The sequence below is a fragment of the Nicotiana tabacum genome, chromosome 18 (genome assembly GCF_000715075.1).
Source record: "Nicotiana tabacum cultivar K326 chromosome 18, ASM71507v2, whole genome shotgun sequence".
Classification (NCBI taxonomy): Eukaryota; Viridiplantae; Streptophyta; class Magnoliopsida; order Solanales; family Solanaceae; genus Nicotiana; species Nicotiana tabacum.
The window spans coordinates 42,061,042-42,073,493 of record NC_134097.1 but is presented as its reverse complement, the minus strand read 5'-3'; the positions used below and the strand labels follow the sequence as shown (position 1 = coordinate 42,073,493).

The window sequence follows — 12,452 nt, the reverse complement described above, 5'->3', positions numbered from 1 at the left end:
GTTCTTTTATTGTATGTTATAAATCTAGTAATATTAATTGCCTCCGTAGAATATGTTGTCAAATGATTGAGCACCCTTACTTTATAGTGCCAATTACACTTGCAATGTTATGCCGATTAAAAGTGTCAAAGACTTCTATAACCTTAGACCCGTTATGTTGTTCTACTTCAAAGTTGACTACATAATTAAGTTTGACATCAGAAAAAGAAAAAAAAATTTAGCTTTTCTATAGATTGAATTGTCCCATGAACTGTTATGACTTATTAGTATCTTTTACTTTAATTTGTAAATGAAAGTAAATTGTCCTTGCATAATTCTGTCACAACGTGATATTCAAAGTTCAGTCTCACTGTCCAATTCCTACTTTGAGTTAAAAATATGTACATTAAGAAAAGCAGTAAAAAACAAAAGGGAGTACTGTACATAAGATGCATAATTGCAAAATGATTCAGACGCTTAGCAATTTACTGATCGGCCATCTCTGACTTCGGCACTATGACATAGTAATTGAACAATGAAAAATTACAAAGAATAATTTTGGGTGCAATTTCCCCGACAAATTTTCCGGTGAGAGTAAAAAGGGAATTGTACGTTCTTTTTAATCTAATATGCAAGGGGAGAATATTAGTTAGTTTTAAAACTTATCGTGAGGAAGGGGAATGGAGGAAGTGAGAATAGTTGGTAGTTTCTAAGTCTTCTTTTACGTTTTTGTTCAAATTCAAAGTAAAGAACTGCACATAAACAAAATTTAAAACTGTCAGCAAATAAAATTTTAAATTTGAATTCTGAAAAAAAAAGTGTCCTTTACATTTTTTTAAAAATAAATTTGAAACTCCAACAAAGTTGGAGAATTGTCCAAAAAGTTAACATGTGTCAATTTACTATTATGCCACTTGTCATCATAATTTATAAATGAAAGTAAATTGTCCTTGCATAATTCTGTCACAACATGATATTCTAAGTTCAGTTCCACTGTCCAATTCGTACTTTGAGTTACAAATATGTACATTAAGAAAAACATAAAAAAAAAGGGAGTATTGTACATAAGATGCATAATTGCAGAATGATTCAGACGCTTAGCAATTTACTGATCGGCCATCTCTGACTTCGGCACTATGACATAGTAATTGAACAATGAAAAATTACAGAGAATAATTTTGGGTGCAATTTTCCCCGACAAATTTTCCGGTGAAAGTAATAAGGGAATTGTACATTCTTTTTAATCTAATATGCAAGGGGAGAATATCAGTTAATTTTAAAACTAATCGTGAGGAAGGGGAATGGAGGAAGTTGGAATAGTTGGTGGTTTCTAAGTCTTCTTTTACGTTTTTGTTCAAATTTAAAGAAAAGAACTGCCCATAAACAAAATTTAAAACTGTCAGCAAATAAAATTTTAAAATATCAGTTATTTTTTATTTTTTTTTTGAATTCTGAAAAAAAATGTTTTAAAAATTCTGGAAAACAAAACGTGTACTTTACATTTTTTTAAAAATAAATTTGAAACTCCAACAAAGTTGGAGAATTGTCCAAAATTTTACATGTGTCAATTAATATTATGACACTTGCCATCATAACATTTCTTTGCCTCTCCTATTATATATAAATAGATAGATGATAAGGGCATGTGATGAATAAAGGATTATTCTCAAACTAATGGGAATAAATGAACTCCCATGAAAGAAGACGGTAAGCCACAAGCTGATCAAAATTCAAAACTACCTTCTCTTCCTTTCTTCCCAACCGTACCCTCTACCCCTTTGTTTCCCTTGTATGCGGGGTGGCTCAACGAGATTGGTGGCTTAAAGTCGATCGTTAAGAAGATGCCCAAATTTTATTTAATAAACTTGTATATATTTATGTTTCTTTTTTTTTTTTTGTTATGTAATAATAGTTTTATGGATCGTCTTGGACATATTTTGGTCCTTCACTCGATTACCTGCTAGCTTCCACTATTGAAGATATCTAGTAGTAACTCTAATCGCCAAGGTTTCGAATTTTTTTATAAGAAATATCTATTGTTAGAAAAACGTTTTTATAAGTTCCCAGCATCTAATGATCATAATTTTGTACTAATGAGAGAGATTTTAAAATAATTTTATACATTTAAAACAGTTCAAGTTTATTTTAATTAAAAAATGTATTGATCTACTCTTTACAAGAAATAATTTACTTTAAAAGATATTACAAGAGATTTGTTTTTATTTTTTATTTTGCCATATTGTATGTTTATTATGAAATTCAAGTATTTATCTAAATAACCTTTATTTTTGCTAAATAACTTCTATATCCCCCAAAAAACATAAATCTAGTATCTTTTTCTATAAAAACAATTTTTTAATAATATAAAATTAACTAATAACGGAAAATTGGGGCCTTCAATGCTGCCTCTCCCTTGGGCTGACACTGCTTGTACGGAACTAGTATTAAGCTAGCGTTTGGACATAGATTTAGTTGAAACTTGAAAAAATAATTTTTGAAGTAGTTTTGAAAAATAATTTTTGGAAGTTGAAATTATGTTTGGACATGCATTTTATTTGAAAAAAATTTGGTTATTGTCTTTATAATATTCATATTGGTTTTTATCGTATTTATTTTATCCATAGATTATAAAAATTCATAAAGAAAGACAGAATGAATAAACTCAAATTATTACGAATAGGTCTTTCTAATGATAAATAAGTATGGACTCATTCGCTCATAGAAAATGGGATCAACTCCCCCATTGCGTATTGGTACTTATCGAGTATAGAATAAATCTGCTTCTCTTTGTTCCTACGAACAGAATTGTTCCATTATTACCAACAGAATAGAACACCCTTGTTCGGAAATAATCGACTGAACAAGAGTGGTCCATAGGATAGTCATATTATAGTCTTTTCCAATGCAATAAAGTTACGTAGTGTCTATTTATCTTTGATATAAGGGGTATTTCCATGGGTTTACCATGAAATTGTGATCTGTTTCTAGTGGAGTATTTGAAAGAAATAGATTAATTAGTAGATTGTGTCTCACACATATATCTTTAATAATTCATATCATATTCAAAAACAAAATAAGTAAAAAACACGTTGATTATATCAAATTTGGAGGCCCCAATAATTTTAGTTCATCATGGGTAGGGACACTATTGCTGAGATAATAACTTCTATACGAAATGCTGACAATTAATATCTTCTTTATCTTCTTTCGAAGGCAAAAAGATTTTTAAATCTCATAATTTCCGATCAATTCATTCAACATTTCCTTTTTTAGAGGACAATTTTTCACATCTAAATTATGTATTAGATATACTAATACCCTACCCTGTTCATCTGAAAATCTTGGTTCAAACTCTTCGCTATTGGGGTAAAAGATTTACCCGACCCATTTTGGGAACGTCCAGTGCCAAAGTCACTGAATGGGTAAGTCACCAATCCCTGGACTATGTAATGTACTTTATCTGCTGGGTTACGAGCGGGCATTTTACCAGAGGTTTCTAATCTACCCTTGTGTGATTCTTGTTGAAGCATATACTCGGGGGGTGGGTGCAGGGCGGACGATTTTAAAGCGGACTCCCCATTCATTAGATAGAGTTTTGTGAGTGGGAGAACAAGTTTCACCCAAAATCTACCCTAAACTAGAATTTGGGAACTTGAAAAATAATTTCAGAAATTTTTCAAAAATAGATCATTAATCTATGAACAAACAATATTTTCAAAAAATATTTGAAAAAACATTGCCAAAATGTATGGCCAAACGGGGCCTAAGTGTCATACTAATATTTCATAATCTCAATGTGAATTCCAAGAACAGAAATAGCTAATGTCAAATTATATTTTTGTATTTTAATGCAGATTAGTTATTTACTTTTTAAGGATAAAATGGTTCATTAATTTTATGTGGCATTTTAATAATTCAAGTTTGGCATTTGTAGCTTCCTACTTCAAGTATAATATGATTTTTTTAGTCCATTCAATGTACTTATACTCCTAATCTTGATATAATTATTATTAATTTTGTATGTCATTTATTGTTTTGATTTATCATAAGACGAGATTCTTTCGTGAGTCAATAAGCCTGGTAAATTGGACAGTAGTGATATACATTGGCGAAATAATAATTAGTTGGTATAATCCATGTCTCGGCTTTGAGATTGATGATACCCCTTTATGAAGCTTATAAGTTTTTGTGTGTAAACTCGGCTGGTGAATTTGGTATCCGACACATGAAATAAGTTAAGCGAAAGTCTAAAGGAAGTAATCAATAAATTAAATTGTCAACAATTTAATTTGATTGATTAGTATATGATCTTAACATATGGAGTTAAATAAGATTTTACGGAAGAATTTCGAAATTGAACTAAGGAGTGCAATTACGAAATTTTAGTGGAATAATTCGTAATTTATTATGGTAGAAATTAATAGGGAGCCTTATGAATTAAATTTTGTAGTCCCATTATGCCTAAATAATAGGAAATAAAGGAAACCTTTCCTTTGTGGAAAAGAAAATCCAACAGGTTTTGGAAAATAGTTTTACCCTAAAAGACATGGTTATATATACATGGTATAGGACTGGCCGTTTTTCTACACGAATTTTCCTTGAAATTTCACCACCCGAAATTCTCTCTTTCCAAATATTATTTGGGTAATATAGTCGAAGACTGTGAAACGTTTTCTGGAGGTCGTGATCTTGCTACGCTGGAATTAGGAAAGAAACTTACCTTGCTTCCAAGCGTTCTACTCGACTCACTAGTCTCCTCAAATCAATGTTGAGCAACCTGAAACTAATCAAAGGATATGCAAACCAATCAATATATGCTCAAAAGTTCATAATTTAACTGTTAGAGTAACTTTTTCAACCAAACTCGTAAACTCAACAAAAGTTAACCCCGGGCCCACATGCTCAGACTCCAAAATTTTTTGAAGATAAATATTGCTCATGGCATTATAAACTCAAGTATATAACTTTTTATCAATTTCGTGGTCAAATCTCATTTTTACTAAACCCTAAGTTCTTCAATAAAATCCCAAAATTTCACAAATTTCTATGTAAAAATCTACACATAATCTGTGTATTTAACTCATAATAGGTATAAATCATTTACCTTATGATGCTTGATGAAAATCCCCCTCCAAAGAGTCCAAAATCACCCAAGCCAAATAAAAAATGGAAAAATGAGCCTAAGTCCCAAAATAAAAATGTCTTCTGCTCAGGTCTTTCCTCTTCTCGATCGCGGAAAATACCTTGCGATCACGAAGGCCAAATCTGTAGCTGCCCAATAATAATCTACGCGTTCGTGACAACCAGGTTGCGTTCGCGATGTCTCCTGCCCCATGCCCCAGCATTCACGGTAACCAAGACGCGTTCATGAAGGCTTACGCCTGCCTTCCCAAGAAATCCTTTCTATGCGATCGTGACTACCTCCTCGCGATCATGAAGACCAATAGCTCCCCTGGCCCAAACCTCTAACCCATCGCATTCACATCTTTGTCCTCGCGAATGCGAAGCACTACCAAGCCACAAACCGTGATCACGATGCCCTATTGATGTTTAGCTTAAAGTATATATATTTTTATGTATATCGCCTCATATCTTACTCTTGTTTCGTGAATTTGGGATGTTAAATGCTATGAATTATATTGATTTGAAGTGTTTTTACTTGTAGGAATGATTCGGGAGCAATTTGGGGCAAAAACGTGAAAGATTTGAAGCTAAAACGAACAAAATTGGGAAAGGAAGCAGTTGGGCGCCACAGGCAGCGCCTGGCGCCACCTGTGGCGCTGAAAACAGTAGGCTCAAAAATTGGGGCGCTATGGAGGGCGCCTGGCGCCGGGCTGGGCACCGGTGACGCGAATCGTGTCCTATTTTGTCCGGGACAAGTTTATTTCGGCCCTAGACCTACCCAACTGATATAAAAGCAAGACTAAACCTATTTTTGAGGGGGGAGACGCACTTAGGAGCAAAAATACACGCAAGAAACATTGAGGAGCAAGAACATCTTAGTTTTCTTCATCTTTTTCTAGTATTTCCAATTGATTCAACACTTATGCAATTGTTTGATTACATTATGAGTGGCTAAACACCCATTGTTCTGGGGTTGTAATTTAGCCATGAATATTGTTGTTTTATATTAGCTTGACCTTGATTATAATTCACCAATATATGGTTGTTTCTTCAATTCTGTGTTTAATTGCTTAATTATCTGGCCAACAGTTAGGTTCTATTTACTATCTATGCTATGCTTGGGAAAGCCGTGTTTAGATTAGAGAAGAATTGAAGAAAGCATGATCCTAACCCTTAGGGAGAGCGGATTTGTGGTTAGGATAGGAATATACCTAGTCACCGTGCTTAACTAAATATCGTGATCTTAATGTGTTCTTAATAGATTGATTTCATAGGAATATAGGCGTTAATCTATTGAGAATAAGTGAGTAGTACTTTGGGAGAAGGCTATGAGAGCATTTATCGATTAATTAGCAACCATGAGTGAATTATATGAAAGGGAGAGTTAATTAGAACACAATACGATTGGTGAATATATCACAACCCTGGAATATTTGTCTCTACTGAATACACAACAATCAACTCGTTACTTGATAACTTAGTTATTATTTAGAATTGTAGTATAATATAATCATATTATTGGATTTTGATTTTAGCTAGATTGAATAACAATTTTAGTGATTTAGTGAGTAGTTTACACAAGTCTCTGTGGGTTCGACACTCAACTTATCATTATATTACTTGTCGACCACGTATACTTGCGTGTGCGTTTGGGAGCAACAAGTTTTTGGTGCCATTGCCGGGGACTTGAATATTAAGTACTTGCTAGTTTTTGCTTTAATTGTTTATTTAGTCTAGTCTAACGTTACTTGATTGTTGCTCAGATCTCAGGAACTTTGATTGAATGCGTAGGGTCAGAAGCCAGGACCGACTTCAAGGCTTTGATCTTGAACCTGAGAGAACATTTCACAGGAGGTTGAGGGAATCAAGGGACACAAATAATATTCAGGCACCTGTTCAATTTCCTGTGGACATGGCAGAGGAGCAACTCATGGCTGTTCAGGAGGTGGCGATGCCCAACATTGCTAATGTCGCCTCCAGTATAGTGAAGCCCAAGATCACTGGGCACTTTGAGCTGAAACAGAGCATAATCCAGTTACTTCATGCAAATGGGCAATTTATGGGTCTTCCATACGAGGATCCACAGTAGCATATTCTGAACTTCTTGGAGATTAGTGATACTTATATCACTAACGGGGTCACTCCAGATTACGTGAGGCTCACACTTTTTCCATTCTCTCTGTTGGGCGAGGCTAAGCGATGGCTAAAGGCAGAACCAGCTAACTCCATCACATCATGGAATGATTTGGCAAGAAAATTTTTGGCAAGGTTCCTTCCTTCAGGCAAAACTGCAAAGATCAGAAGTGAGATAGTGGCCTTCAAACAGAAAGCGGGAGAATCTTTATACTCAGCTTGGGAAAGGTTCAAAGGGCTACTCAGAGACTATCCTCATCACAATCAGACGAATGAAGTGTTAGCTCACACTTTCATAGAAGGGATACATGCTGAAACAAAGATCGTGGTAGATGCTGCAGCTGGGGGACAAGTGTTGGAGAAAAGCTTTGACGAGATATATGCATTATTGAACAAATTCTCCAAGAGCAATCCGGATTGGCAAGGAGAGATGGGTAGATACACAGTGCAAAAGTTTGCAGGGGTTCTTGAGTTAGATGTCGTCTCAGCATTATCAGCACAGATTTCTACACTGACCAATCAAGTCAACCAGATGAACTTGACTATCAACAAGTAACAAGCCCAACCAGTGCAACAAGTTCAAATATTTTGTGAAGTATGTGGAGAGGGTCACATGAGCAATCTATGCCCAGCAAATCCAGAGTCTGTATATTTTGTGGGTAATGCAAATCGAGGCCAAACAAATCAGTATGGGGACACTTACAATCCCAACTGGAGGAACCACCCAAACTTCTCTTGGGGTGGAAACCAGGACACTCATAATCAATACAGGCCTCAAGCACCTCAACAACAATATAGACCACCTCAGGTTGAACAACAAGCGAGTCCTACAAGTCACCTTGAAGATATGTTGAAAAAAGTGATGGCTGAACATCAAGCCCTCGCCATAACAGTGAGAAATTTGGAGCATCAAATGGGGCAGCTTGCCAGTGCTCAAAACACTAGACCAGCTGGAGGTCTTCCAAGTGATGCTGAGCCCAATCCTAAAGCTCAAGTCAATGCGGTTACCTTGAGAAATGGAAGAGCACTAGAAGAAGTTCCAAAGAAAAAGAAGAATACAGATCATCCTGAAGGAGAATTAGCTCCAAGCCAGTTGAGAGGAATGAGAAAGATGATAAAGGACCCAAGCCAGTAATTGAGACTAGGCCACCGCCTCTGTTTCCACAAAGACTGCAGAAGCAAAAAGATGATGCCAAGTACAAGAAATTCCTAGATATTTTAAGCCAAGTGAGCGTGAATCTGCCTTTGGTGGAAATTTTGCAATAAGTGCCTAAGTATGCAAGGTATCTCAGAGATATTGTGGCAAACAAACGAAGACATGCAGAGTTTGAAACAGTTGCACTTACTGAAGAGTGTAGTGCCAGAGTTCAGAGTAAACTTCCTTCTAAGTTGAAGGATCTTGGGAGTTTCACAATTCCTTTGTCTCTTGGAAAACAAGAGGTTGGTAGAGCCTTGTGTGATTTAGGGGCTAGTATAAATTTGATATCATCCTCTTTGTTCAAGCAACTCAGATTGGGGATGCTTAGACCTACTACAATCACTTTACAACTAGCAGATAGGTCACTAGTCATGCCCGAAGGAATTATTGAGGATGTGTTAGTTCGAGTGGGAAAGATTATTCTTCCTGCTGATTTTATTGTTCTTGATTACGAGGCAGATGATGAAGTGCCCATTATTTTGGGGCGACCATTCTTAGCTACTGGTGGAGCAATTATTGATGTGAGAGCAGGGAAGTTAAAAATGAGAGTTGACGATGAGGAGGTCACTTTTAATGTGTACAAGGCACTTAAGCTTCCTAAGCATTATGAGGACTTGTGCATGATTACTGTGGTAGAATCGAAGGGGATAAATCAGAGTCCTTATGTGAATTATAGTGATCTAGATGGGACAACTGAGTTAAAGGAGGTCGTGTTTCCAGCTGAGCGTGTAAAGATGATTGAGAAAAGAGCCAGAGATGAAAGATGAGACCTTCTGAGAGCGCGCAAAAAGGCTAGAATTCATGGGAGAAAGAAGAAGAGAAAGCTCCCAACCTGAGCAGAGTAGCAGAGTCGTGCCACAACTATAAATAAGGTGCTTGTTGGGAGGCAACCCAACCTGTGTATCTTTTATCTATTGATTATTTCTTTTTACTGTGTTTTGTGTTGTTTTTTTTTATTTTTGCAGAGTAGGGAAAGTCTGAGTACCCAAAGTTGAAGTTGAGGAGCATATTTGATCTTAAGTGTGGGGTCGTCCCAGCCCTTAATATTGAGAATCATGTCCGAACTAGGTATGAGAGGGTCTCAGGGAGTATTTCTCACCCTTGTTTTAATATTTCTCTATGATCATGCATCGAGGACTATGCATAATATAAGTGTGGGGTGGGGAAACTACTTTCTGGAGTATAATTGTCATTCTTTTATAACTCGTAGTAGACATAGTCTAGGTTCAAAAAAAAAAGTTGAAAAAGCTCGGACTGTTCCCGACGATGGATCTTTTGGACAATTTTCTTGAGGGATTAAAGTCCGATTTAAAAAACACCAAATTTTTTTTATGTGTCATTTTATTTTCTTAGAATAGCTAGGTGATATTCCTTGGTTTTTCTTTGGGCACCGGTTCTTTTCCAAGGATGTAGCTCGAACCGGGCACTTTTAATTTCTTTTTAGGAGTAGTTTAGGAAGGAACTGAGTCGTTCTGAGATACTCACTGGCATGGTTGATGTTGGCACATTAGGATATGACATACATTCTATTTTCCTGTGTATGTGATTTGAATTATGAAGCCTAAGTAAAGTAAATAGCCTATTTTGTGACGCCTTTTCTCAGTTGTCTGACTTGTATGTCGCATAGTGCAATGTTGCTTAAATTTCTCATTTAATTGTGCTTGCTTGACTTGAGAGTTGAACAGAACTGTCTCGATTGAGTCATGTGTAACGTGTGTGTGAGGATTTGTGATTTTCTGTGCTATCTTGTGTAGTCTAGAACTTACCCCGTGTGTTAATTGAAGCGAAATGGTGAGTTGTTCTAATCTAGGAAATGACGTAGGCATTTCTTGCTTGATCATGGATGTGCTTGTCACATAATAATAGAATTTTCCGTTGCTAGCCTCTTTGAGCCAATAGACCTTTCTTTTGGCACCCACATTACAAGTCATCCCTTATTTTGTTCTTAATTTGATATTGATTGAACCTTTACCTCCTAAGGCAATTAGTCGCTAAAAGAAGTAAGGTTAGAGATTGGGGAGTAGCTTTTTAGTGGAACCATGGAAGGGCCCGTTGGTGCACTAAAGTTGAAATCAAAAGTCACTAGCCGATGAACTGTAATGTATGGAGTGTGTGAAAAAAAAGAGAAAAGAGAAGAAAAATGATAGTGTGAATGTATGTAGAAAATAAAACACCTCCAATTCTTATTGAGTTGTGCTAGTGAAAAAAATAGAGAAGTGCTTATGTGAAAAGAGGGCTATGTTGTATATGGCAAGTGATTTGGTTGAGAAGAATATGTGCTTGAAGTGTATTAAAGTGCTTAGGAGGGTGAATCACTATTTCTAAATATATCCTACCCGTCCCCTAGCCTACATTACAACCTAAAAGTCCTAATTGATCCTAGATTTGACTAGCTTAAATTAGTGGAGATATACACTATGGGCAAGCTTATGGAATGACCACGGGATGCATATGAATTCTTTGTGAGAGTGAGTGAATTTTGTTCAATTGTGTGATGTCCTTAAATTATGTTCAAAAGCATATTTGAATGTGTGGACCAATTTATATTCACTTTCGGTTTGTTGGTGAGGGCACATGATCTCATGAATGATTGGTAATGTTGTAAACTTTCTTGTTGGGTAAGTGCATGAGTTGAGGGTGCTTAGTGGTTGCAAGTCGGCTTTTGAGGTTGGGTGGTGACAATTAGGTTATTGGAAATTATTGAATTGAAATATTATACTTGGGCTTGCTTAAACGGGAAGAATGTGAATTTTTGTGTGTTCATGCTTGTGTGCCGGTATTGATCGTAGTCAAGGGTATAGTGTGTGGGTGCTCCTTTATGCTCCTCTATAATTGATACTTGTACGTAGTTGGGGGTTTATTAGATAGTCCTATTGCTCGAGGACGAGTAAGAGCCTAAGTGTGGGGTGTTGATGTTTAGCTTAAAGTATATATATTTTTATGTATATCGCCTCATATCTTACTCTTGTTTCGTGAATTTGGGATGTTAAATGCTATGAATTATATTGATTTGAAGTGTTTTTACTTGTAGGAATTATTCGGGAGCAATTTGGGGCAAAACGTGAAAGATTTGAAGCTAAAACAAACAAAATCGGGAAAAGAAGCAGTTGGGCGCCACCGGCAGCGCCTGGCGCCACCTGTGGCGCTGAAAACAGTAGGCTAAAAAATTGGGGCGCTATGGAGGGCGCCTGGTGCCAGGCTGGGTGCCGGTGACGCGAATAGTGTCCTATTTTGCCCGCGACAAGTTTATTTCGGCCCTAGACCTACCCAACTGATATAAAAGCAAGACTAAACCTATTTTTGAGGGGGGAGACGCACTTTGGAGCAAAAATACACGCAAGAAACATTGAGGAGCAAGAACATCTCAGTTTTCTTCATCTTTTTCTAGTATTTCCAATTGATTCAACACTTATGCAATTATTTGATTACATCATGAGTGGATAAACACCCATTGTTCTGGGGTTGTGATTTAGCCATGAATATTGTTGTTTCATATTAGCTTGACCTTGATTATAATTCACCAATATATGGTTGTTTCTTCAATTCTGTCTTTAATTTCTTAATTGTCTGGCCAGCAGTTACGCGATCGCGTAGCTCAAAAACCCCCAACCTCTCACAACACTCCACGATCGCGAGACCACCTCCGCAATCGCGATTCACATCAGACACCAGTAATTTTTGCCAACTTCAACTTTGCTCCGGGTGGTCTAAAACCCACCTGAGCCACCCGGGACTCCATTCAAATATACTACAGACCTACACGAAGTCTCGAAACTCATAAATGACATTGAAACCAAGAATCGCACCTTAAAATCAAATTAATCAACTTCCATACCTCAAACTTCTTCCAACTAACTCCGAACGCGACGAATCATACTTAGACAACTCGGTATGACGCCAAATTTTACGCACAAGTCACCAATCACTACACGAACCTATTCCAATGCTCGAAATTCCAAATGGACATCGATAACACCAAAGTCTACTTCAAATCAAACTTAGAAAACTCTAAAACCTT

At 36.4% G+C, this 12,452-nt stretch overlaps 1 protein-coding gene across 1 annotated transcript; it reads left to right on the top strand.

Annotated features, from left to right (window-relative positions):
• Positions 1-7,849: 7,849 nt before the first annotated feature.
• LOC142172487 (uncharacterized) lies at positions 7,850-9,201 on the top strand. The gene is made up of 2 exons (XM_075236116.1): positions 7,850-8,367; positions 8,529-9,201. Exons 1-2 carry the CDS (start codon positions 7,850-7,852, stop codon positions 9,199-9,201), a joined length of 1,191 nt encoding a protein of 396 aa, XP_075092217.1.
• The last annotated feature ends 3,251 nt before the right edge of the window (positions 9,202-12,452 follow it).